Source organism: Schistocerca gregaria, chromosome 3 (assembly GCF_023897955.1).
Source record: "Schistocerca gregaria isolate iqSchGreg1 chromosome 3, iqSchGreg1.2, whole genome shotgun sequence".
In the NCBI taxonomy this organism is placed as follows: domain Eukaryota; kingdom Metazoa; phylum Arthropoda; class Insecta; order Orthoptera; family Acrididae; genus Schistocerca; species Schistocerca gregaria.
Window position 1 is genome coordinate 150,484,728 of NC_064922.1, and position 26,578 is coordinate 150,511,305.

The 26,578-nt window shown below is 43.0% G+C and overlaps 1 protein-coding gene across 1 annotated transcript in view; it reads left to right on the forward strand.

The window, feature by feature from the left end:
* The window catches only part of LOC126354284 (UDP-glucosyltransferase 2-like), a 44,081-nt gene extending 25,060 nt beyond the window's left edge, over positions 1 to 19,021 (forward strand). Inside the window, exons 6-7 of the mRNA XM_050003827.1 lie at positions 1,300 to 1,519; positions 18,459 to 19,021. Coding sequence (XP_049859784.1) covers positions 1,300 to 1,519; positions 18,459 to 18,735 — 497 coding nt within the window. The 3' untranslated portion in view covers positions 18,736 to 19,021. The remainder of the gene's footprint in view (positions 1 to 1,299; positions 1,520 to 18,458) is intronic.
* The last annotated feature ends 7,557 nt before the right edge of the window (positions 19,022 to 26,578 follow it).

A 26,578-nucleotide genomic window follows, 5' to 3' on the forward strand; every position in this document is an offset into this window, starting at 1 on the left:
GGGGGAGGCTGCCTGTACCACAATATTTATATGTATTTCTTTTTATTTATACATACAACCAAAATTTCTTTTTCATTAACAAAAGATCTAACTCTGAAACTTACTTACATTCCCAATGAGTTTTGCTATTTGGGGGGCAAAATATGTGATGATGGTAGAAGTAGAGAGGATATAAAATACTGATTGGCAATGTCAAAAAAATTGTTTCCGAAGAAAAGAAATATCTTAACATAGAGTATAGATTTGAGTGTCAGGAAGTCTTTTCTGAAAGTATTTGTATGGAAGTGGAACATGGACAATAAACAGTTTAGAGACTAGAAGCATTTGAAATGGTGGTGTTACAGAAGAATGCTCAAGATTATGTTGGTGCCGTGACTGCGGTAATCAACACTGTCAACACTTACTCCGAAGTATGGAATGCTAAATTACCTCTTAATTTTTCACTAATTCACTCAATCTATCATGCTCTTATGGTTATCATTTCCTGTGATAGCATTCACCTTATTTAACGTTCAGTTGTATGCAAACTCTCTGAAGAAGAGATAATAAGAAAAGGATTAAATGTAGTACTTCTAATGCAATTGCCAAATATAACTATCTGGTCAGATTTGTCTTTCCTTGCAGTAAGTGATGGGTAGAGCATACTTAATGTTACTGCAATATGAAATACACTAATTTTTCTATTTTGATTTCATATTTGCATGCCGCGCCATTCTTTTTTCTCAGTAGAGAAGTTTTAGGCTTTGCATTGGTAGTGACAACTAATCAAAGTCAGTCAAGACTTCAAGTTCTTTTTATCTTTTTGCTACATATTTATGAAGTGATTTATTTTGTATGTTGACTATATCTCTTTTTCAATTTATTCAAAGGAAAGGTTTCATTAATTATAATAATTTCTCATAGATGAAGAAGTATTGTTGGCGCTCATTATCTCGGCCTAGAGTGCCCCAAACTCAAACGACAACGACGGGGCTGTGATTATCTACCTCATCTGTGACTGTTTTCTTTCTGTCCCATTCCCGATAGTTTGAATATCAAGACGAAAACATCCTTAATTTTCTTCTGCAACCTTCAGTACTGCAGTACAAGTTTTGTGTGTAGCTATATTCTTCTAATTAATTTTTTTTCTAAAATCTGTGATATATTTTGCTGTGTATCACTTGTGTCCCACTCATCAATCACTAAAAGAATTCAACAGATGTTTTATCTTCCAAAAATTCAAAAAGTTTTCGTATGTTAAAGTTTGATGGCCAAAGTGACTTCTGTGCCATTAGTAACACACTTGTACGATGTTCACAGCACATCCTAACGTCAAAGTCTTCATCACGCAAGGTGGCCTGCAGAGTTTCAATGAAGCCACTTACTATGGTGTTCCTTTAATCGGAATTCCATTCATGGGAGACCAGCACTACAATGTCGAAAAATTCGTAGCTGCCGAGATTGGCTACAGGTTGCAGTTCCGGCACGTCACGAAGGATACCGTTTTAGAAGCTATTCGAACAGTTCTTGGGAATCCCAGGTACAAATTTTTCTTCTGGATTTTTCAAATATTTCGTGTGGTAATAGAAATGTCGCGAATAATACAACCCATAATTGCATTGTTTTCACCATGGTTCCAGTCGAAATAACAACCAAATTTATTAATTTAAAAGTAACAATAAAACTAAATGTGATCTTAAGACTCACAGCACTGATATAACTATTCACTAAACAAGTTTAACAATCTTCATTCTCTGAAGTTACGTGGTTTCGTCGTCTTACCACACATGGGAATGAGCCTGTACCAAGGAGAAAGTAAGTGGGTCAGTTGGTCCATCATTGCTACATGGTTTATTTTTAAAATCAATATTAGATATGACTTGTTGTTGCTATTTATGCTCTACATCTACAACTACATGATTACTCAGGAATTCACTATTAAGTTCCTGGCAGAGGGTTCCTCAAACCACTTTCAAGCTGTTTCTCTACCGTTCCACTCTCGTACGCCACGCGGGAAAAGCGAACACTTAAATCTTTCTGTGCGAGATGTGATTTCTCTTATTACATTATGATAATCATTGCTGACTATGTAAGTGGGAGCCAACAAAATACTTCCACAGGCTGAGGAGCAACTTGGTGATTGAAATTTCATGAGAAGACCCAGCCGCAACGAAAAACGTCTTTGTTTTAATGATTGCCACCCCATATCCGTGGCGCTTTCTCCCCTCTTCTCCATAATTTAAAACGAACTGCCCTGCTCTGAACTTTTTCGATATCCTCCATCGCTCCTATCTGATCCGGATGCCACAGCATACAGCAGTACTCCAGAAGAGGAAGTACAAGCGTAGTGCAGGCAGTCTCTTTTAGTAGACCTTCTGCATTTTGTCAGAATCCTGCCAATAAATCGTAGTCTCTGGTTTTCTTTACCCACAACATTATCTGTGTGATCATTCCAGCATAAGTTAATCGTAATTGTAATCCCCAAGTATTTAGTTGAGTCTACGACCTTTAGATTTGTGTGATTTATTGTATAACCGAAATTTAGCGGACTGCTTTAGTTACTCTGTGTTCTTACTGTATTATAACTTCCTTTGCGGTATATCGTATGTAACACATTACATTAACTACACATGTAGTTGATGTAATGCAGTATCAAAAACTGATTGCACAATATTTGTGTGTTTCCCTACGAATTTAAAAAAAAGTGTTTTTGTTTGTTTTCCATTGTCAGCAATTAGAAGCTTACGCACGTATTTCTTGGTCTCCTTACTGCTTTCAGTTCCATTTTTGTTGATGAACCTTCTGTATTTCCTCTGTTACAGTACGTCTTTTCAATCCTCTTGTGAATAATCTCCAACTATACCAAAAATTTTAATTTATCTCATTTCGTAATCTACTTCCTGAGTACTGCACAACTGGATTTATTTCTAACAAGTTACTCTTTCAGTGCCCAGTTCTTTTCACTTCTCGGTTTGCATTTTCCAGTATCATTATCTTCATCAAACGAATGACAACTTTCATTTTCTTTTGTAACAGAAATACACTGATTGATTTCACTTAATGCGTGCCTCTACAATAATTTGTAGTTTGACTAATGTATGAGAACCTCTCCCTTTTTTAGTACCAGTTTATTTTGTGCATCTCATAATTCTTTTTGGTTAAAGTACAAAGTTAGGAGTACTGCTTCGATTGCATTCTGCTTGAGCAGTCAGTTTCCCTTCAGTTGGTTCACTTGGTTATCTTCTCTTTTAGTAGACCTTCTGCATTTTGTCAGAATCCTGCCAATAAATCGTAGTCTCTGGTTTTCTTTACCCACAACATTATCTGTGTGATCATTCCAGCATACGTTAATCGTAATTGTAATCCCCAAGTATTTAGTTGAGTCTACGGCCTTTAGATTTGTGTGATTTATTGTATAACCGAAATTTAGCGGACTGCTTTAGGTACTCTGTGTTCTTACTGTATTATAACTTTCTTTGCGATATATCGTATGTAACACATTACATTAACTACACATGTAGTTGATGTAATGCAGTATCAAAAACTGATTGCACAATGTTTGTGTGTTTCCCTACGAATTTTAAAAAAAGCGTTTTTGTTTGTTTTCCATTGTCAGCAATTAGAAGCTTACGCACGTATTTCTTGGTCTCCTTACTGCTTTCAGTTCCATTTTAGTTAATGAACCTTCTGTATTTCCTCTGTTCCAGTACGTCTTTTCAATCCTCTTGTGAATAATCTCCAACTATACCAAAAATTTTAATTTATCTCATTTCGTAATCTACTTCCTGAGTACTGCACAACTGGATTTATTTCTAACAAGTTACTCTTTCAGTGCCCAGTTCTTTTCACTTCTCGGTTTGCATTTTCCAGTATCATTATCTTCATCAAACGAATGACAACTTTCATTTTCTTTTGTAACAGAAATACACTCATTGATTTCACTTAATGCGTGCCTCTACAATAATTTGTAGTTTGACTAAGGTATGAGAACCTCTCCCTTTTTTAGTACCAGTTTATTTTGTGCATCTCATAATTCTTTTTGGTTAAAGTACAAAGTTAGGAGTACTGCTTCGATTGCATTCTGCTTGAGCAGTCAGTTTCCCTTCAGTTGGTTCACTTGGTTATCTTCTCTTTTAGTAGACCTTCTGCATTTTGTCAGAATCCTGCCAATAAATCGTAGTCTCTGGTTTTCTTTACCCACAACATTATCTGTGTGATCATTCCAGCATACGTTAATCGTAATTGTAATCCCCAAGTATTTAGTTGAGTCTACGGCCTTTAGATTTGTGTGATTTATTGTATAACCGAAATTTAGCGGACTGCTTTAGGTACTCTGTGTTCTTACTGTATTATAACTTTCTTTGCGATATATCGTATGTAACACATTACATTAACTACACATGTAGTTGATGTAATGCAGTATCAAAAACTGATTGCACAATGTTTGTGTGTTTCCCTACGAATTTTTAAAAAAGTGTTTTTGTTTGTTTTCCATTGTCAGCAATTAGAAGCTTACGCACGTATTTCTTGGTCTCCTTACTGCTTTCAGTTCCATTTTAGTTAATGAACCTTCTGTATTTCCTCTGTTCCAGTACGTCTTTTCAATCCTCTTTTGAATAATCTCCAACTATACCAAAAATTTTAATTTATCTCATTTCGTAATCTACTTCCTGAGTACTGCACAACTGGATTTATTTCTAACAAGTTACTCTTTCAGTGCCCAGTTCTTTTCACTTCTCGGTTTGCATTTTCCAGTATCATTATCTTCATCAAACGAATGACAACTTTCATTTTCTTTTGTAACAGAAATACACTCATTGATTTCACTTAATGCGTGCCTCTACAATAATTTGTAGTTTGACTAAGGTATGAGAACCTCTCCCTTTTTTAGTACCAGTTTATTTTGTGCATCTCATAATTCTTTTTGGTTAAAGTACAAAGTTAGGAGTACTGCTTCGATTGCATTCTGCTTGAGCAGTCAGTTTCCCTTCACTTGGTTATCTTTCTGACTTAAACTGATATCACATTGTAACCTAGAACAGTAACGAAGCATATGTAATTGTACTACATATTACGATTATTATTTGCTTTCTAGATAGAAAATTTTCTTATAAGAATACAATGTATATGGAAACAAACCGCCAGACACATTTTCAGTTTTCATTCTGAAAATTGATTTTTCAATTACTAAGGAAGCAATTATCAAGTCGGTGCACACAGAGACAGGCAAACAAACACACACACACACACACACACACACACACACACACACACACACACACACACACACACGCACACACACATTATACGACAACACTGCGTAGGGCAAAAACTTAAAACGAACACGGCGATCTTGGTTTTACAACGTTTGTACCAAGTAAAACAAATCGCTCCTTCTAATTACTCAGAATGAGAAAATTCAATACAAATATTGTATTCACACTTTGAAATTGCTCATAAAAGAGTTAAAATAACGTTTGAAGGCGTCCAAATGTCCTTAGCTTAAGTCAGTTTAAGTAGTGTGTAAGTTCAAAATGGTTCAAATGGCTCTGAGAACTATGGGACTTAAACTTCTGAGGTCATCAGTCCCCTAGAACTTAGAACTAATAAAACCTAACTAACCTAAGGACATCACACACATCCCGAGGCAGGATTCGAACCTGGGACCGCAGCGGTCGCGCGGTTCCAGACTGAAGCGCCTAGAACCGCTCGGCCACACCGGCCGGCAGTGTGTAAGTCTAAGGACCGATGACCTGAGCAGTTTGGTCCCTTAGGAATTCACACACATTTGAACATCTGAATGATATGATGTCTTTTTTGAAATCCAGCTGCTGGATCTCACTTAGAATGGCGGCTATCACTACGTACCGGATAACTCACAGTGTAACGTTCCGTAGAGTTATTTTTTCAGCACTGTACAGTGTAGCTGAAAACTCGCAGAAAGCGTGGGAATATAGAAGTAGATGTAGAGAAGTTAGTTCGTTCAAATTTTGGGATGTTGTGTATCGTCTAGATCAGTGGTTCCCAACAGCTGGTCCCGGGACCCCGAGGGCTCCGCGACCTACGCCAGAGGGGTCCCCAAGATGCTGTTAGAATAAAAAAATATAGTACATATATTTCGTATGATAACAGATTTTTTGTTTTGGCCGCTCAATATTTTTCGATAATAGATATTTCAAAGTTTTTTCTAAGTACCAAAAATAGAAAACTTATAAAAAGTGTCTTAATTTGTCTGTTTTAGGTATTTGATACTGTGATATGACAAGTTACCAAACATGCTCGATTTTGTTGGGAACCCCTGGTCTAGATAAACCAGAGAACTATAGAATATACACTCCTGGAAATGGAAAAAAATTGACACCGGTGTGTCAGACCCACCATACTTGCTCCGGACACTGCGAGAGGGCTGTACAAGCAATGATCACACGCACGCCACAGCGGACACACCAGGAACCGCGGTGTTGGCCGTCGAATGGCGCTAGCTGCGCAGCATTTGTGCACCGCCGCCGTCAGTGTCAGCCAGTTTGCCGTGGCATACGGAGCTCCATCGCAGTCTTTAACACTGGTAGCATGCCGCGACAGCGTGGACGTGAACCGTATGTGCAGTTGACGGACTTTGAGCGAGGGCGTATAGTGGGCATGCGGGAGGCCGGGTGGACGTACCGCCGAATTGCTCAACACGTGGGGCGTGAGGTCTCCACAGTACATCGATGTTGTCGCCAGTGGTCGGCGGAAGGTGCACGTGCCCGTCGACCTGGGACCGGACCGGAGCGACGCACGGATGCACGCCAAGACCGTAGGATCCTACGCAGTGCCGTAGGGGACCGCACCGCCACTTCCCAGCAAATTAGGGACACTGTTGCTCCTGGGGTATCGGCGAGGACCATTCGCAACCGTCTCCATGAAGCTGGGCTACGGTCCCGCACACCGTTAGGCCGTCTTCCGCTCACGCCCCAACATCGTGCAGCCCGCCTCCAGTGGTGTCGCGACAGGCGTGAATGGACGGACGAATGGAGACGTGTCATCTTCAGCGATGAGAGTCGCTTCTGCCTTGGTGCCAATGATAGTCGTATGCGTATTTGGCGCCGTGCAGGTGAGCGCCACAATCAGGACTGCATAAGACCGAGGCACACAGGGCCAACACCCGGCATCATGGTGTGGGGAGCGATCTCCTACACTGGCTGTACACCTCTGGTGATCGTCGAGGGGACACTAAATAGTGCACGGTACATCCAAACCGTCATCGAACCCATCGTTCTACCATTCCTAGACCGGCAAGGGAACTTGCTGTTCCAACAGGACAATGCACGACCGCATGTATCCCGTGCCACACAACGTGCTCTAGAAGGTGTAAGTAAACTACCCTGGCCAGCAAGATCTCCGGATCTGTCCCCCATTGAGCATGTTTGGGACTGGATGAAGCGTCGTCTCACGCGGTCTGCACGTCCAGCACGAACGCTGGTCCAACTGAGGCGCCAGGTGGAAATGGCATGGCAAGCCGTTCCACAGGACTACATCCAGCATCTCTACGATCGTCTCCATGGGAGAATAGCAGCCTGCATTGCTGCGAAAGGTGGATATATACTGTACTAGTGCCGACATTGTGCATGCTCTGTTGCCTGTGTCTTGTGCCTGTGGTTCTGTCAGTGTGATCATGTGATGTATCTGACCCCAGGAATGTGTCAATAAAGTTTCCCCTTCCTGGGACAATGAATTCACGGTGTTCTTATTTCAATTTCCAGGAGTGTAGTTAGTTATACCATGAAATGCATCGGATAAACTGCATTACGATCATATTTATTTTACGATTACCTAACAGAAAAACACCAAATAAGAATTTTTTTCTGTAAGATAGAAATTAGTGAACTCTTTCTCTGTTGCTCACTTACTAGTGAAACCTGTTTAATTGCATCACTTAACTAGTCTGGTTTCGAATATTCCGTTTAGTCTCACTATGACTGTTAAAGTTACATTATTTCCTTCAATTCGCCGGCTTGTACTTCGTCCTGTTCTGTCTTTTATCCATTCCGTTGTGTATTCGTTGAAGCATCTGTGTATCATGTTGGAGTTGACACTTATTCTAAGGCTAAATGCTTCCTGATGAGCTGTCAAACCACTGCGTATTTTCAGTTTTTGTTAGTTTGCTTCCTAATGCTTCTATTTATAAATTTCATGTCTTATCAAGTTCCTAATAGCTTTAAATCTTCTCGGAAAACATATTTCTCTCTCTGTGTTTAGTCTAACGTTCTTCTTACTGCAATTTAGCTTTCACAGTTAAAGATCAAATTTTGAACCTTGCTCTCGTATTGTGACTGACCTTACTGTTTCACACTTACCTACCAAACTAATACACTTTATGAAGATTGTAATCCACTACTGGCTACTAAAATTGCTACACCACGATGATGACGTGCTACAGACGCGAAATTTAACCGACAGGAAGAAGATGCTGTGATATGCAAATGATTAGCTTTTCAGAGCATTCACACAGAGTTGGCGCCGGTGGCGAGACCTACAACGTGCTGACATGAGAAAAGTTTCCAACCTATTTCTCGTACACAAACGGCAGTTGGCCGGAATTGCCTGGTGAAACGTTACTGTGATGCCCCGTGCAAGGAGGAGAAATGCGTAACATCATGTTTCTGACTTTGATAAAGGACGGATTGTAGCCTATCGCGATTGCGGTTTATCGTATCGCGACATTGCTGCTCGCGTTGGTCGAGATCCAATGACTGTTAGCAGAAAGTGGAATCGGTGGATTCAGGAGGGTAATACGGAACGCCGTACTGGATCCCAACGGCCTCATATCACTAGGAGTGGAGATGACAGGCATCTTATTCGCATGGCTATAACGGATCGTGCATCCACGTCTCAATCCCTGAGTCAACAGATGGGGACGTTTGCAAGACAACAATGAACAGTTCGACGACGTTTGCAGCAGCATGAACTATCAGGTCGGAGGCCGTGGCTGCGGTTACCCTTGACGCTGCATCACAGACAGGAACGCCTGTGATGGTGTACTCAACGACTAACCTGGGTGCACGAATGGCAAAACGTCATTTTTTCGGATGAATCCAGGTTCTGTTCACAGCATTACGATGGTCGCATCCGTGTTTGGCGACATCGCGGTGGACGCACATTGGAAGTGTGTATTGGTCATCGCCATACTGGCGTATCACCCGGCGTGATGGTATGGGGTACCATTGGTAACACGTCTCGGTCACCCGTTGTTCCCATTGACGGCACTTTGAACAATGGACGTTACATTTCCGATGTGTTACAACCCGTGGCTCTACCCTTCATTCGATCCCTGCGAAACCCTACATTTCAGCAGGATGATGGGCGACCGCATGTTGCAGGTCCTGTACGGGCCTTCTGGATACAGAAAATGTTCGACTGCTGCCCTGGCCAGCATATTCTCCAGATCTCTCACCAATTGAAAAAGACTGGTTAATTGTGGCTGAGCAACTAGCTCGTCACAATACGCCAGTCACTACTCTTAATGAACTGTGTTATCGTGTTGAAGCTGCATGGGTAGCTGTACCTGTACACGCCATCCAAGGCCCAGGCGTATCAAGGCCGTTATTACAGTCAGACGTGGTTGTTCTGAGTACTGATTTCTCAGGATGTATGCTCCCAGATTGCGTGAAATTATAGTCACATGTCAGTTCTAGTATAATATATTTGTCCAGTGAATACCCGTTTATCATCTGTATTTCTTCTTGGTGTAGCAGTTTAATGGCCAGTACTATAAATGCTTAATCTGCAGATGGACGTAAAGTGGGGTGACAAAAGTCATGGAATGGCGATCTGCACATATACAGGTGGCACCAGTATCGGGTACACAAGATAAAAAAGGGCAGTGCATTGGCGGAACTGTCGTTTGTACCCACATGATTCATCCGAAAGTGTTTCCGACTTCATTGTGCGTGCAGGATGGGAATTAACAGACACTGAACGCGCAAAGCCAGTTGGAGCTGGACACATGGGACATTCCAGTTCGGAAAACGCTGGGCAATTCAATATTCCGAGATCCACAGTGTCAAGAGTTTGCTGAAAATAGCAAATTTCAGGCTGAACTCAACGACCGAGAGCAGCGACTTTTCCACAGAGTTTTCAGTGCTACCAGACAAGCAGCACTATGCCGAATAAACGCAGAAATCAAGGTGGGACGTAGAACTATCGTATCACTTACGATAGTGCGGCGAAACTTGGCGTTGATGGGCTGTGGCGGCAGACGACCGACGCGAGTGCCTTTGCTAACAGCACGACGGCGCCAGCAGCGCCCCTCCTGGACTCGTGACCAATCGGGTGGACCCTAGAGGACTGGGAAACCGTGGCCTAGGCAGACGAGGCCCAATTTCAGTTGTTAACCGTTGACGGTAGGGTTCGAGTGTGGCGCAGACCCCACGAAGCCACGGACCCAAGTTGTTAACGAGGCACTGTGCAGGACGGTGTAGGCTGCGTTTAAAAGCAATGAACTGATCACTGACAGCAAATGGTTATGTTCGGCTACTTGGAGACCATTTGAATCCAATTTTTATGGATGACTGTGCGCCATGTCACCGGGCCTCAATTGTTTGCCACTGATTTGTAGAACGTTCTGGACAATTCGACCGAAATTTGCCATCCAGATCGCTCGACATGAATCCCATCGAATGACTGTGGGGCTTAATCGCAGTTATGGGTGATTTAAAGGCAGCATGGCTCACTATTCCTGCTGGGGACTTCCGTCGACTTGTTGAGTCCATGCTACGACGAGCTGCTCCCCTACGACGCGCAAAAGGAGGTCCTACATCATGTTAGGAGGTATCTCCTGGCTTTTGTCAAGTCAGTGTTTCTCTGACGTGAGACATTATCGAAAGATAAAGACCTTGCACCAGTTAATCGGCTTCAGTGCCTAAGCAACACAAATATCTACACATTAAATGCAACCACATCGGAGGTATACCAATACAGACGTCAGACTAACATACAAGGTGCATTCCATAAGTAATGCAACCAAATTCATAAAAAATCGTTTATTGAATATGTTCTTAAATAATCAAACATTTTCAAAATAGCACCCTCTTGCGTCGCTACACTTCTGGAGGCTGTCTTTCCATGCCTGGAAACCATCCTGGAATGCCTTTTCCGGAATGTTCTTTAGAGCTGATGTAACATGAGCCTGGATGCTTTCAATCGTGTCCCATTGTTTTCCTTTCATGACTCCTTTTAACCGAGGAAACAAAACCAAGTCGGCGGGAGCCAGGTCAGTACTGTAGGGAGGCTGGGGAACCAATGGGTTCTTGGTTCTGGCCAGGATGTCGCTGACAATGAAGGCACTGTGGCTTCGCGCTGTTGTGGTGAACTTTCCACGTGTCACTGATGTCGCTTCGGCAGTGCGAGACCGTCCTTTTTAGTCTTTTGAGCACTTCTAAATAGAAATCTCAGTTTACTGTAGTCCCAGTAGGTACGGATTAGTGGTGGAGAATGCCTCTGGCGTCAAAGAAGACAATGAGCATGATTTTGATCCTGGACTTGCTCAACCGAGCTTTCTTGGGATGGGGCAACGATGGGGTGTGCCACTCTGAACTCTGCCTTGTTGCCTCAGTGATAACTGAGTTTAAAAAATGAGGATCATTTTAACACATTTCCAACATTTCTCGGCACTGAAACACTCGCATGTGCTTTTGTTAGTCGGTCAACACTCTTGGGACGAGTTTGGCACACACCTTCCTCATGTTCAAATCTTCGGCCACAATGCGGAAAACGGTTGTTTTTGACATGTTTAGAGTTTGTGCTATCAATTGAAGGCTGAGCCGTCTGTCAGAGTTCAAGCAATCGCGCACACGCGTCACATTTTCGTCGACTCGTGCTGTTGATGGCCGTGCACTGCGAGGTTCGTCGTGTTCTCCTCTCGAGCCTCCATCAACGACTTGTGCCATCGCAAAACTTGTGATTTGGACAAGCTATCATTCCCAAAGGCATGCTGAAGTAAACGTTTCGGTGGCGGACTTCCCAAGTTTAACGCAAAATTTGAAAGCGTACCGTTGCTCTATAGAATGATCCATTGTGCCGTGTTACATAAACTCAAAACGGGGTTGACGGAAACGCACGTCCTGACTCTCCGGCAGCTCGCAGCCGAATGATAAACAGAGCGTTTTGAAGCTAAAACCCCCCTCCACTTATCACAGCCTGTTACAACACGCTGTGGTGTACCGTTGCGTCAGAAAAAATTGGTCGCATTACTTATCGAACTCACTCTGTATGGTTCCTGGAGAAGGGTAGCAGCGTTTTCAAAAGTTACAAGGGCAACAGTTTGAGAAAGAGACCTGTTTGGCCTTGTAGCATTAGTCATTATGCGCGTACTGTGTTGGTACTACGAAGAGCTGAAAGGGCCTACATGTTCTGAGGACATGTCGCTCTACTGTTTCATTATTTGATGATCGAATTTTATTGGGTACATTTCGCGGAGTCCCGTATTTGTATCTGCTGGCGTTCTATGGGTGCTAGGTCAGGTGAGATCAGTATTATTAGTACAAAACCAAATAGGGTTAATGCCGTAGTAGGTCTAATAATAAACAAGAAAATAGGATTGCGGATGAACTACTATAAACGTCGTTATCGTAGGACAGACAGACACAAAGAGAATAACACTAGTACAAGAAGATATATTTTAGTTCCGTACAAGATGGAATATCGAAACAAAATGTGTATTGAGATTCAACAGATATGAGGGAGACAAGAATTCAATTGTGATAGGGGGTGTGAACTGAATAGAAGAGAATGCAAGAGACGGAAAACAGTAGTTAATTAGCGCGAAGGAATGAATTTCGCACAGAGCACAATTTAATAGATCGAGTCACTTGTAAGAATAACAAGCAGATTTGGAACGGTAGAACATACACTCCTGGAAATGGAAAAAAGAACACATTGACACCGGTGTGTCAGACCCACCATACTTGCTCCGGACACTGCGAGAGGGCTGTACAAGCAATGATCACACGCACGGCACAGCGGACACACCAGGAACCGCGGTGTTGGACGTCGAATGGCGCTAGCTGCGCAGCATTTGTGCACCGTCGCCGTCAGTGTCAGCCAGTTTGCCGTGGCATACGGAGCTCCATCGCAGTCTTTAACACTGGTAGCGTGCCGCGACAGCGTGGACGTGAACCGTATGTGCAGTTGACGGACGTTGAGCGAGGGCGTATAGTGGGCATGCGGGAGGCCGGGTGGATGTACCGCCGAATTGCTCAACACGTGGAGCGTGAGGTCTCCACAGTACATCGATGTTGTCGCCAGTGGTCGGCGGAAGGTGCACGTGCCCGTCGACCTGGGACCGGACCGCAGCGACGCACAGATGAACGCCAAGACCGTAGGATCCTACGCAGTGCCGTAGGGGACCGCACCGCCACTTCCCAGTAAATTAGGGACACTGTTGCTCCTAGGGTATCGGCGATGACCATTCGCAACCGTCTCCATGAAGCTGGGCTACGGTCCCGCACACCGTTAGGCCGTCTTCCGCTCACGCCCCAACATCGTGCAGCCCGCCTCCAGTGGTGTCGCGACAGGCGTGAATGGACGGACGAATGGAGACGTGTCGTCTTCAGCGATGAGAGTCGCTTCTGCCTTGGTGCCAATGATGGTCGTATGCGTGTTTGGCGCCGTGCAGGTGAGCGCCACAATCAGGACTGCATACGACCGAGGCACACAGGGCCAACACCCGGCATCATGGTGTGGGGAGCGATCTCCTACACTGGCCGTATACCTCTGGTGATCGTCGAGGGGACACTGAATAGTGCACGGTACATCCAAACCGTCATCGAACCCATCGTTCTACCATTCCTAGACCGGCAAGGGAACTTGCTGTTCCAACAGGACAATGCACGTCCGCATGTATCCCGTGCCACCCAACGTGCTCTAGAAGGTGTAAGTCAACTAACCTGGCCAGCAAGATCTCCGGATCTGTCCCCCATTGAGCATGTTTGGGACTGGATGAAGCGTCGTCTGACGCGGTCTGCACGTCCAGCACGAACGCTGGTCCAACTGAGGCGCCAGGTGGAAATGGCATGGCAAGCCGTTCCACAGGACTACATCCAGCATCTCTACGATCGTCTCCATGGGAGAATAGCAGCCTGCATTGCTGCGAAAGGTGGATGTACACTGTACTAGAGCCGACATTGTGCATGCTCTGTTGCCTGTGTCTATGTGCCTGTGGTTCTGTCAGTGTGATCATGTGATGTATCTGACCCCAGGAATGTGTCAATAAAGTTTCCCCTTCCTGGGACAATGAATTCACGGTGTTCTTATTTCAATTTCCGGGAGTGTATCTAGGAGCATAGTCGTATATGGTGCATGTTCACAATTTGTTGAATGTGAATTGCAGATTAAAAGTGAGTAAACTACAGGAAACTAATAAATGACGGAGTGGAACCTGTAAAGAATCAGAAGTTGTTAGGAATTTCAAAGAAAGCTCTACACAACTTTTGCCTCAAACAAGAAAAGTGAACGTAATAGAAGACGAATAGGTAGCTTTGAGGGATGTAATACTGATGACAGCAGACCAACTACTAGGCATAAAGACAAGGACCAGTAGAAATTGTTTGACAGTACACGAGATAATGAATTAAAATTACAAATGGAGAAAATATAAATACGCAGCAAATGAAGTGGGCAAAAATGGATGAAGGCATCTAACAAATGAGATTGACAGTAAGTGTTAAATTGGTAAGCAGCGGTCGCTAGAGGATATGGAAACCTACAGACACGTGCATGACCCTGGGAAAGATAGACCCACGTATAACATAAATTAGTAAATGTGAAGAAAAGAGATGCAACGTCATAAATATCAAAAATCTATATACCCAGCGAGTACTAAGCAAAAATGAAAAGGTTAAAAGGTGAGGAGTAATACAAAGGAAAGAAGCTTTAGAACAATATTGTCGAAAGCTAGGAGGAAGTAGATGAAAATGAAGAGACAGATGTGATAAAGCGAGAAGATCTTCAGAGATCATTGAAGGACCTAAGACAGAACAAGGCACCTAAAGCAGACCACAGTTACTCTGATTTATTGAAATCCTAGAGAGAGAGCCAGCCATGACGAATCTATTCTAACTGGTATGCAAGTTATATGAGGCAGACGAGGGAATAAACGAGGCAATATTGACCTAAGATTTATCTTAGAAGGTAGGCTGAAGTAAGGCAATTAACATTTACAGAATTTGTTGTTTTAGAGAACGGTTTTGACAATATTGATTGGAACACACTCTTTGAAATTTTGAAGGCAGTGGGGATGAAATAAAAGGAGTGAAAGATTATCAATAGACTGAATAGAAACGACACTTCAGTTGTAAGAGGGAAGAACAGGAAAGGGGGGGAGGGGGAGGGCGATAACTGAGAAGAAAGTGAGAGAGGTTTCTAGCCTATCTCCTGTGTTAAGTTTCCTTTAATTTACGTCTATGGTCACAATCTTTTCTGTTTAACAGATTACCGGTTTCGGTCTTTAATGACCATCATAAGATCTGTCTCATAAAAGACCGAAACCGGTAATCTGTTAAACAGAAAAGATTGTGACCACAGACGTAAATAAAAGGAAACTTATTACATATACGGGTCACTGTGTTTTTTCGCAACGATGTCGCAGCTTGTATCTCCTGTGTTCTTCAGTCTGTACATTGAGCAAAGAGTTGTTGCTGCCTTCGATATTGCGGCGTCATAATGGTGAGGTCGCGTTTTGTCAGTAGGTCGAACATGGAGTGAGGGTTAGTGGTTCAGTGCAAGCCCAAAGGCGTCAGTGATACAGAAACATAAGAAATAACATTTACTCATCGAGCAGAGTTTACAAAGGTCTTCAGAGCTGCCATCAGCGTCCAGGTGAATGTGCACGTCCTGTGAAGGAGTGCTGACGCCTCATCACATTGTGACGTCACTGCAACAGGTCAGTGTCACGACCACATGCTGTGCTGGCATCGGTGATGGGTCGAGGAAGGTGCTGTCCGGCCAGAGCTTTTGCGATGAGCAAGTATAGCTGCCACCTCAGTGCCCTCAAAGACAACCCATTGTGCGCTTAGGTGGAGACTGCTCATTGTGGTCCAGGATGCTGGTTGTCGCGAAGACTTGCTACACCCTGGTCACCCACCACAAATCGACCAAGACTGCAGCCAATCCTCGCGAGTCGCCCAAGAGGTTGGTTCGAGGCGCCTCGCCAGATCTGTGCAAAGAAGGCGGTTTGCAGGTCGTTTGTGATGGCCCAATACTGGAGGAGACCTGGCGGCTCTCCAGTGTTCTCATCCACGATGATCCCGTAGGCAGAAGTGGCAGACCACGGCTGTGGTATGCGACGGGTTGGCTGGCCCTCAGTGTTGGAGTCAGCAGGCAAGTAGCAGGCTGATCATAATCGATCAGCATGTCGTTATTTCACTGAAGCTCAATAGTCTGTCATTATCTCTGGTTCTAGCGATGTGGACAGAATGACAACATGATAGAAGGTATTTTTGAGCTCCAAAAGTCTATTTAACGGATCCAGACCACACGTATGATGTAGTGGCTCTGAATGTATGAGCGCATTTCTCCTCATTTATCCGTCCTGTTAGCGCTCCTTGTCTCGCTGTGGTAATTTAAGCAACGGTTCTGGGCCGCTGAGCTCGGTCCTTTCTGTCTAAGTTTGATTTTGTGCGACATTGCACTGCTTCTGTTGTTAAGAAGAATGGCCCAATGTTCCTTCGGGCAGTGACGAATGTCTAAAGGAACAGGAACTGCAGCGACTACAGCTGTTTTGAAATACATGAAATTTATTCGGTGTTGCCAACACGAACAACCATATGCTGTATAAGAGAATGACGACAGTGAAAATGTGTTCCGGACCGGAATTCGAACCCCGATTTCCCACTTTACGCGAGCGGTTGCCTTGACCACTTTGGCTAACCACGCACGAACCATTGGCTAGACTCAAACTTCCATACGTCGTCGTTCCTGCATCACAACCTGTAAACATTATGTAATTCCTGTGCAGGCGAGGACATTTTAATGAAAGTCGCTGCCTGCTGCATGCCGGAACTTGACAGTGAAGTTAGATGCTGTTACCTCACACTGCCCTTTTATGTAGCACAGGAGTGCTTGGAGTTCTGTCCCGTTTCGAAGTCCGCTGCATTGACGGTATATCTTGTTGACATAACTGTTGGCGCAGTGATAGCCTAAACTGTTCTAAGCTCGCCTAGGAGAACTTCAACAAAATATTAAACCTGCATAGTGAAATTATTATTCTGTCCAACCCAGTAAAGGATGCCAGGGAGAAATTAATAAAGGCAATTAAAAGTTCAGGGAGAAGAAATAAAACTTTAAGGTTTTGCCGATGAATTTATAATTCTGTCAGAAACCAAAGTAGGATGATCAGTTGACTGGATCTGATAGTGTCTTGAAAGGAGGTTATGAGATGAACATCAACAAAAGTAAAACAAGGGTGGTGGAATGTACTATAATGAAATGAGGCGATGTTGATGGAATTCGATTAGGGAATATACACAAATTAGTGGTCGAGTTTGGCTTTTTAGGTAGCAAAATAACCGGCGATGGGAGGAGAATCAAGCAAAAATTTCTGAAAAGAGAAATATTTTATCATCTAATAAAAATTTAAGTATTACGAAGTCTTTTCTGAAAGTATTTACGTGTTGTATTTTATGGGAGTCAAACCTTGACTTTAAACAGATCAGACAAGAAGACAATAGAAGTTTCTGAAATATTGTGACACAGAAGAATGTAAGAAATTAGATGGGCAGATCAGTAAATATTATCACGACTGTTACAACGAAGTTACAGAATTATGGACCAAGCCGAAATGGTCTTTAGCAGTTCTTGTATCACACAAAATATTTTAACGTCAATGTCAATAGGTACATGTTAATCTCTCAGATCTACCGACTGACGCGACAGTTTTTTCATTGATACCCACATACAGGTTGTCATCTTTGTTTCTCGCCTTCTTGTCTTCCCAGCTGCTGTTACACAAGTGATGTAGGTTAAATAGATTGCAATAAAGTCTAATAGAGACCGACAGCGTTTCATTTCATTTTAAAGCCTCTTCGGTGATCAGCAGTAAGTTAAAGCACGAGAACAGTTCATGATCCTACCAAACCAAAGTTTACGAAAACCAGTGTTGTTGCAGTGACCACTGAAGATGCTTTCAAACGAAGCAAAACGCGTTTGGTCGTAACTAGACGTTACTGCAGTTGCAAAATACGGTATTTAATCTACATAACTTGGATAACTGCGTAGTATGACTAATAATTTTACTGATCTATTTCGGGCAAGTTAATTAAAAACACGTCAATATGTCTGTAGATTCATTTAGATCCTGATATTGACTCAGCTGCAATGAACTTTTGTGAAGTATTTTCAAAATATCCTGATTTTGACGGCACTCCATTCTTACCACTTTGAAAGAACTGTATTGTGTCCATTTACTCTCAAGATGTATTAATGATATCGTACGATGTCAACAGGTATCGGGAAAACATGAAGAAGCTGTCAGCAGTGTACCGTGAGCACCAGGCACAGTCGCTTCCACAAGCCATCTGGTGGATAGAATACATACTACGGCACCAGGGAGCTCCGCACCTGCGGAGCGCTGCTATGGATCTCAGCTGGTACCAGCTGCTGTTGCTAGATGTCATCGCCTTCATTCTGGTTGTGGCGACAGTTGCTGCTATTGTGCTGTACTCACTGACGAGATATCTGATGTCTGTCATATGTAAGACCAAAAAACAAAAGACTCAATGAAGAAAATTGTTTCACTAGCATCAAAGGAGTAAAGGCCTTAATGCTAGTGACAGCCATTGGCTACATAAAAAACGATACGTTATGGCTTGTTAAAGGCAAGCTATGGTTTGATAAACACCGCTGTTTGTATATTTAGCTGTTTTTCTGTATGTGTGATAGTTGTATTCGGCCACCTGCTAGAAATGTATACAAGGTGATGTGAGGGGGATTGTACAGCTAATTGTAGATTGGCTCATCTATAACGAGACATTGAACTTGCAATTAAATGTTACGTCTTCGTCTTTGATTTGTGCTGATCAAATAAATTATATTTATTTTTATAATGTGTTACCGTTTTGTAGGTAATTAACAATCAGCCTAATTTCACTTTTTACGATTTTCCTAAATAAAAAATTACTATGTTTCGCAAAATTAAAAATTAGGGCCTTTTTATGTAGAGAGCCGACAAGCAATGCGTTAAGATTAAAGAAATTTGGCAAGAGCATTGGTTAGAACCTATTACCTGCTGGTCAGAAATGTAAGTGCCCTAGTTGTCCTGTAAGCAGTTGGCTGTTTGAGAAATGGACAAATGGTATATTAAATTGACGAGCATGAGGTCTAGATTTGCAAAAATGGGTTCATTTGCTTGAAAGTAATCAAGGTAATTAAAAAAAATCAGTCATTGGTTTGAGGGAAAATTTTTGTTCGCATTTTCATAGCCAAAAATGAGTGAGGAATTGATAAATGGAGTGTCAAGTTAACTGGCGTGGGATCGCGTTGTGAAGAAGAATATTTACTTGATTGAAGATGATCAGGGTAACTAAAAATCTTCATTAGTGATTTCAGGTAAATTTGAAATATTCACCAGTAGCTGTTGCTAGCTATGTAAATGAAGTGTCAAAAAGTTCATTTCCTCAAGGAACAGCTACTTTGTATGTAAATTTTAAAAATTTTTCCTGCAAAAAAGTACTAAATTTGCCACGAAGACAAAGGACGATAAAGCTCCCAAAAAGGTGTCCATAAACTTTGAGAGTGGTCATGGCTGTGAGTGCATAGTTAGTTGTGGATCGAGTGACAGACAGCCGCGCGATGCCGTGTTGGACAGTGAAAGGGGTGTGGTAACAGGTCACGTGGGACTGCGCTGAACTGTACACAGCGGCGGCAGCTTTGACGTTCCACCTCTAGATGTCGGCGCGTTTTTGGCCCCTGCTACTGGATCATTCTGGAAGTATGAGAAATCCTGTGACTAGTAGACGTTCAGGATGATCCAAAGACACGTGATCAGAATTTCCCGTGCTCTCTGGCCGTTGGGAGGTGGCGGGGGGAAGGGAGGCAGAGGTGGGGGGGGGGGGGGAGGATGGAGTGGGGAGGGCAAAGAATTGTGGAAAAGGCCGTCATGACTGGCCAGAGGGACCAGCTAAAATGCTGAATATATCTCAATTAAAAAATGTGAACCCATTGAAGGTACTGGAAATCCGTTACCACACATAAATGGAGAAAATTATGACGAGTGCGAGGATTTAGATGCTCACAAGGACCAATGTATGGATTTTAAGTTTTTCGTGTTAAATATTTTGTGAAAAGTGTATACTTGAAAAATTAATAACTTGACGACACCTTTACCGATTTTCATAAAAGAAGTGTATATGAATAGATTTCGTAGACACCTGTCGATTATCAAAAACAGAATTGTTAGAAATATTACCAGTTTTGAAATAAAGGCTGGCATATGTATTCCCTGTGGGAAAATAGTGAATTTTAACCAAAATTTAATTAATATGTTGAAAGCAGTGTCCGTATTGCAAAATAAACATACACACATCCAAAACGTATTGCATCACCTTGGTTCTGAGAGTTCCAGAACCTGTGCAGAAAATAGAAATAGAGATCAATGTAAACGTCATTTCTGCCCTCATTACTGCTCATGAAAACCACACATTGCATGTTGTACCACCAGGCAGCGAGACCTTCAGAGGTGGTGGCCCAGATTGCTGTACACACTGGTACCTCTTAACACCCACTAGCATGTCCTCTTGCATTGATGCATGCCTGTATTCGTCGTGGCATACTATTCACAAGTTCATCAAGGCACTGTTGGTCCAGATTCTCCAACTACTCAACGGCGATCCAGCGTAGATCCCTCAGAGTGGTTGGTGGGTCATCCATAAACATCCCTTTTCAATCTACCCCAGGAATGTTCGATAGGGTTTGCATCTGGAGAACATGTTGGCCACTCTAGTCGATGTCGTTATCCTGAAGGAAATCATTCACAAAATGTTCATGATGGGGGCGCAAATTATCGTCCGTGAAGACGAATGCCTCGCCAATATGGTTGCACTACCGGTCGGAGGATGGCATTCACGTATCCTACAGCCATTAGGGCACCTTCCATGACCACCAGCAGCGTACGTCTGCCTCACATAATGCCACCCCAAAACAGTAGGTAACCTTCAACTTGCTGCACTCACTGGAGAGTGTGTCTAAAGCGTTCAGCCTGACCAGGTTGCCTCCAAACAGGTCTCTAATGAGACTGCAGAAGTAGCCCTTGGGTGGCCTGAGCAGGGCATGTCATTGACAGTTACTGTCTCTCTGTATCTCCTCCATGTCCGAACAACATCGCTTTGGTTCACTCTGAGACGCCTGGACACTTCCCTTGTTTAGAGTGTGGCCCAAAGTTACAATGCGGGCACGATCGAACCGCAGTACTGACCATGTAGGCATGGTTGAACTACAGATGCCACGAGCCGTGTTCCTCCTTCCTGGTGGAATGACTGGAACTGATCAGCTGTCGGACCCCCTCTGTCTAATAAGCATTGTTTATACATGATTGTGTACATCTTTGGGCGGGTTTACTGACACCTCTGCGCAGTCAAACAGAATGTGTCTGTGGTACAATATCCACAGTCAATGTCTCTCTTCAGGAGTTCTGGGAACCAGGGTGACGCGAAACATTTTTTGATGTGTGTGGTTCAGGGAGTATGGGTATGCTTATTGTTAATCATTAATATTGATTAACGATAATATAACGTCAAATAACGTTTTCCATGACAGAATTTACTGGAAAACTAGTGCATTTAATGAAGAACTGAGAAAATTTGCATGAATATTCATGTATAACATATGTTCATAGTGATATATTTACAGTTGCTACACGTCATAGAAAAAAGAAACTATATGTGGGAATGCAGACTTTCCCAGCAAATCTCGTGGATGGAATTTTCTTGGGTTATCGGCCGAGCCAAGGCTACGCTCTGGTGCAACATTTCGACAAGTTTTATGATGGTACCTAAAGGTTATTGCTGCTGAGTAGTTGTTCTAAACAGCAGTCAAGAATGAGAAAACCAATTGCACCTTTGTCTGCAGTTACACTACTGGCCATTAAAATTGCTACATCACGAAGATGACGTGCTACAGACGCGAAATTTAACCGACAGGAAGAAGATGCTGTGATACGCAAATGATTAGCTTTCCAGAGCATTCACACAAGGTTGGCGCCGGTGGCAACACCTATAACGTGCTGACATGAGGAAAGTTTCCAACTGAAAATGTTCAAATGTGTGTGAAATCTTATGGGACTTAACAACTAAGGTCATCAGTCACTAAGCTTACACGCACACACCCACGCCCGACTCGAACCTCCACCGGGACCAGCTGCACAGCCCTAGACCGCTCGGCTAATCCCGCGCGTCTTTCCAACCGATTTCTCATACACAAACAGCACTTGACCGGCGTTGCCTGATGAAACGTTGTTGTGATGTCTCGTGTAAGGAGGAGAAATGCGTAACATCAAGTTTCCGACTTTGATAAAGGTCGGATTGTAGCCTATCGCGATTGTGGTTTATCGTATCGCCATATTGGTCGAGATCCAATGACTGTTAGCAGAATATGGAATCAGTGCGTTCAGGAGGGTAATACGGAACGCCGTGCTGGATCCCAACGGCCTCGTATCACTAGCAATCGATATGACAGGCGACTTATCCGCATGGCTATAACGGATCGTGTAGCCACGTCTCGAACCGTGAGTCAACAGATGGGGACATTTGCAAGGCAACAACCATCTGCACGAACAGTTTGATGACGTTTGCAGCAGCATGGACTATCAACTCGGAGACCATGGCTGTGATTACCCTTGAGGCTGCATCACAGACAGGAGCGCCTGTGATGGTGTACTCAACGACGAACCTGGGTGCACGAATAGCAAAACGTCATTTTTTTCGGATGAATTCAGGTTCTGTTTACAGCATCATGATGGTATCATCCATGTTTGGCGACATCGCGGTGAACGCACATTGGGAGCGTGGCGTGATGGTATGGGGTGCCACTGGTTACACGTCTCGGTAACCTTTTGTTCGCATTGACGGCACTTTGAACAGTGCACGTTACATTTCAGATGTGTTACGACCCGTGGCTCTACCCTTCATTCGATCCCTGCGAAACCCTACATTTCAGCAGGATAATGCACGACCGCATGTTGCAGGTCCTATACGGGCTCCTCTGGATGCACAAAATGTTCGACTGCTGCCATGGCCAGTGCACCTTCCTGATCTCTCACCAATTGAAAACATCTGGTCAATGGTGGCCGAGCAACTGGCTCGTCACAATACGCCAGTCATCATCTGCATTTCTTCCTGGTGTAGCAATTTTAATGGCCAGTAGTGTAGTTGAACTTTCGGTGCTGGATCTATGCAAGGCTCTGTTCAATAACAATAGCATGATGTAGTCAGAGAGAGGAGCCGTGCATGTCTGCTTTCATACCCCACAGCTAATTAGCTGCAAATAACGAGCTGTAGCTGAAACCTGCAGTCAAATAGTCCATGCATTGGCTAGAATTGCGAGTTAATAAAATATACAGAAACACGCAATAAAAGTTAAATGAATAATTTAACAATAAAAGTTCTATTCTTATATCTGTAATTGATGTAGCCGATAGACCGCGCGACCGCTACGATCGCAGGTTCGAATCCTTCCTCGGGTATGGATGTGTGTGATGTCCTTGAGGTAGGTTTAAGTAGTTCTAAGTTCTAGGGGACTGATGACCTCAGCTGTTAAGTCCCATAGTACTCAGAGCCATTTGAACCATTATCCGATGTTGAATAATGTTTAGTCAAGAAAAAACATCTGAAATAAACGGTAAGTGGTTGTATGGTATTTAATAAAAATAGAGACAGAAAAATACCCTTCTAAAATGTAACAAAGTTACGTTCAGAGCGTTACGACAATGGTATGAAAATCCCAAACAAAGCAGTCATCAAAGATACCCAAAAAGTAATCGTGAACACAACACTTAAATCAATCACCAGCTCAAAATAGTTCACAGCTCACCATGGTGATTCCCAAATTAATGCATGCAATATGAAGAATACCAACTCATATTATATCTATCCTTAGTTTCGAAATACAAGCGGAAAAGTTTGGACTCCTACTTTGGAGCACATTCAGACAGACAGAGTCCCATTAAAAGTTAGAGTCCACCGCCCAGAATCAGTCACCTACACGACTGATAAACTCGTGTTACCACAGGCAGGTTTGCCTTATTCCAGCACTCGACACCATGTGTCCGGAATCTCTCCTTTGAGCTCTTCACCAGAAAATTCGCAGTCACCACTTGACTCCTGTAGGGTACCGCTAGTGTCTGCTTTTCCATTGGCTTAAGGCTGTCCCCATCGAAAACACAACATTCTTACATTTTACAGACATCAATTGATTCTACTTGATCACTTCCTGGACCTAACTAACATAGTACACAATATTTATGTAAAGAAATGTTGTAAACATTCGGTTACATTCAGATAATTTACAATAAATGCATGTAATAAGCCAGCATTCTTTTGCAAGTGTGCTCATGATAAATGACTACAGATTCTCCTTAAACATTGTCTAAACATTATCTATACCTTCTTAACAGAAGTGTCTTTTGGATTACTTTTAAATCGCGTTCTCTGCTAACATATGCAACTGATCGCTTTTAAATTAGCATAGTTTTTTAAAAGCGCTTCCTATCAACATTTGAATAAACTTACTGGCAAAGCCGGCCGTAGTGGCCGAGCGGTTCTAGGCGCTACAGTCTGGGACCACGCGATCGCTACATTCGCAGGTTCGAATCCTGCCTCGGGCATTGATATGTGTAATGTCTTTAGGTTAGTTAGGTTTAAGTAGTTCTAAGTTCTAGGTGACTGATGACCTCAGAAGTTAAGTCCCATAGTGCTCAGAGCCATTGGAACCTTACTGGCAAAATAATAAAATGTTGAAGAAATAGATACACAAGTATGACAAAATGTGAGTATACGTTTGGTGCATAATTGAGGAGGATACAATGTTCTGAGAAACATTTGCACAATCAAAAGTCATAAAAAATCATAAGTCAATAAATAAAATAGAAGCACATGAGTGGCTTTTAGGGATGATAGCGATGCTATCATCTGTTGTTGAAATAGTATGAAGTGTTTAAAGTTGTTAATTGAAAGGTTTGCTCTGAAAATATTTAGTCCCAGTAAATTATTACCATTTATTGTTTTAAAGATATTGAAATTATTGCTGTGTCAGTGCATACACGTCATTTTTCTTGGATCGCCGATGTATTCCCATTGGCGTTAATATTTGACCGTAAATCATTATAGACTCTCAAAGAGATGTAAGAAGCCATATTTCAGCTTGTCTGACAGTCCACCATTTCTTAGAGTATTACCTGTTCTCTTAGGCTTCAAAATTCCCTATACCTGGATTTTCTCATTTCCGGCCACGTACTCCTTGTCTCAGCACATGCACTCTCCTAGACCAGTAGCCTATGCGGAACAGCCATGGCGTGGCGTTGGGTCCACTACCATTCGGCTGTACATCAAATTCACCTTACCTCATAGCAGTTCTAGGTGGACAGTTCTCTCACCACATATCCGTAACGTTACAATTCACTACTCTTCATCTTCGGGCAAGGTGTCAGGTTCATGTCCATTGCATGTCATTATAGCCGATGGTCCACAAGCTTCCCTGCTGTGCTTGCAAAGGCTGGGTCAGTCGCATGCCTCCAGAAGAGGTGTCACATACGGTCATGGGGATAGATGTACATGGTGTTGAGGGGGTGGGGGGTAACTCCGGTGTGCTGGTGGATCCAGGTATCACGTCCTAACATTGCCTGTCTGTTCCATCTGCTGCCTTCATCGCCTTCACATCAGAGTGCTCTTGGTGTATTCTTGCAGCCACCACATCCCATGTGGAGTTCAACTGGAAACTGCTATCCTGGTTGAGTAAGTCATTATGAACCCATATCTTTACTGCCTCTTTGATTATTGAGTTCCAGAACCTGTATGTCTGGCAAAACACCTTGATCTGTTCAAAGTTAAACATACTACCTCCGTTGGAGCTGTGATATGCAACTGCAGATTTGTTCATTTGGCCAAGGCGAGTGTTTCTCACATGTTCTGAACAGCGCTGCCAAACACACTACTGAGACTGTGCAACGTATTATTTGCTACATTCACAAATGATGCAATAGGCTCCAGGTGTCCGTAGTCTTAATTTCTCTATCATTGAGCCAAGCATATTTTTTATCTTAGCCAAGAAATACAAAATAGTCCTTAGGCTATTTTTCTGCAAAGTTCTCGAAATGTTGCTACATTCACAAATGATGCAATAGGCTCCAGATGTCCGTAGTCTTAATTTCTCTATCATTGAGCCAAGCATATTTTTTATCTTAGCCAAGAAATACAAAATAGTTCTTAGGCTATTTTTCTGCAAAGTTCTCGAAATGTTGGCCATGGGTGGGTCTGAGAAATGTTCAACAGAGATGCTGCAACTTAGTGAGTACACTCTCCATGTTGCATATGTCTTGTGATCTGCGCATCGGGGTAGTGAGTACGGATGTCCAACG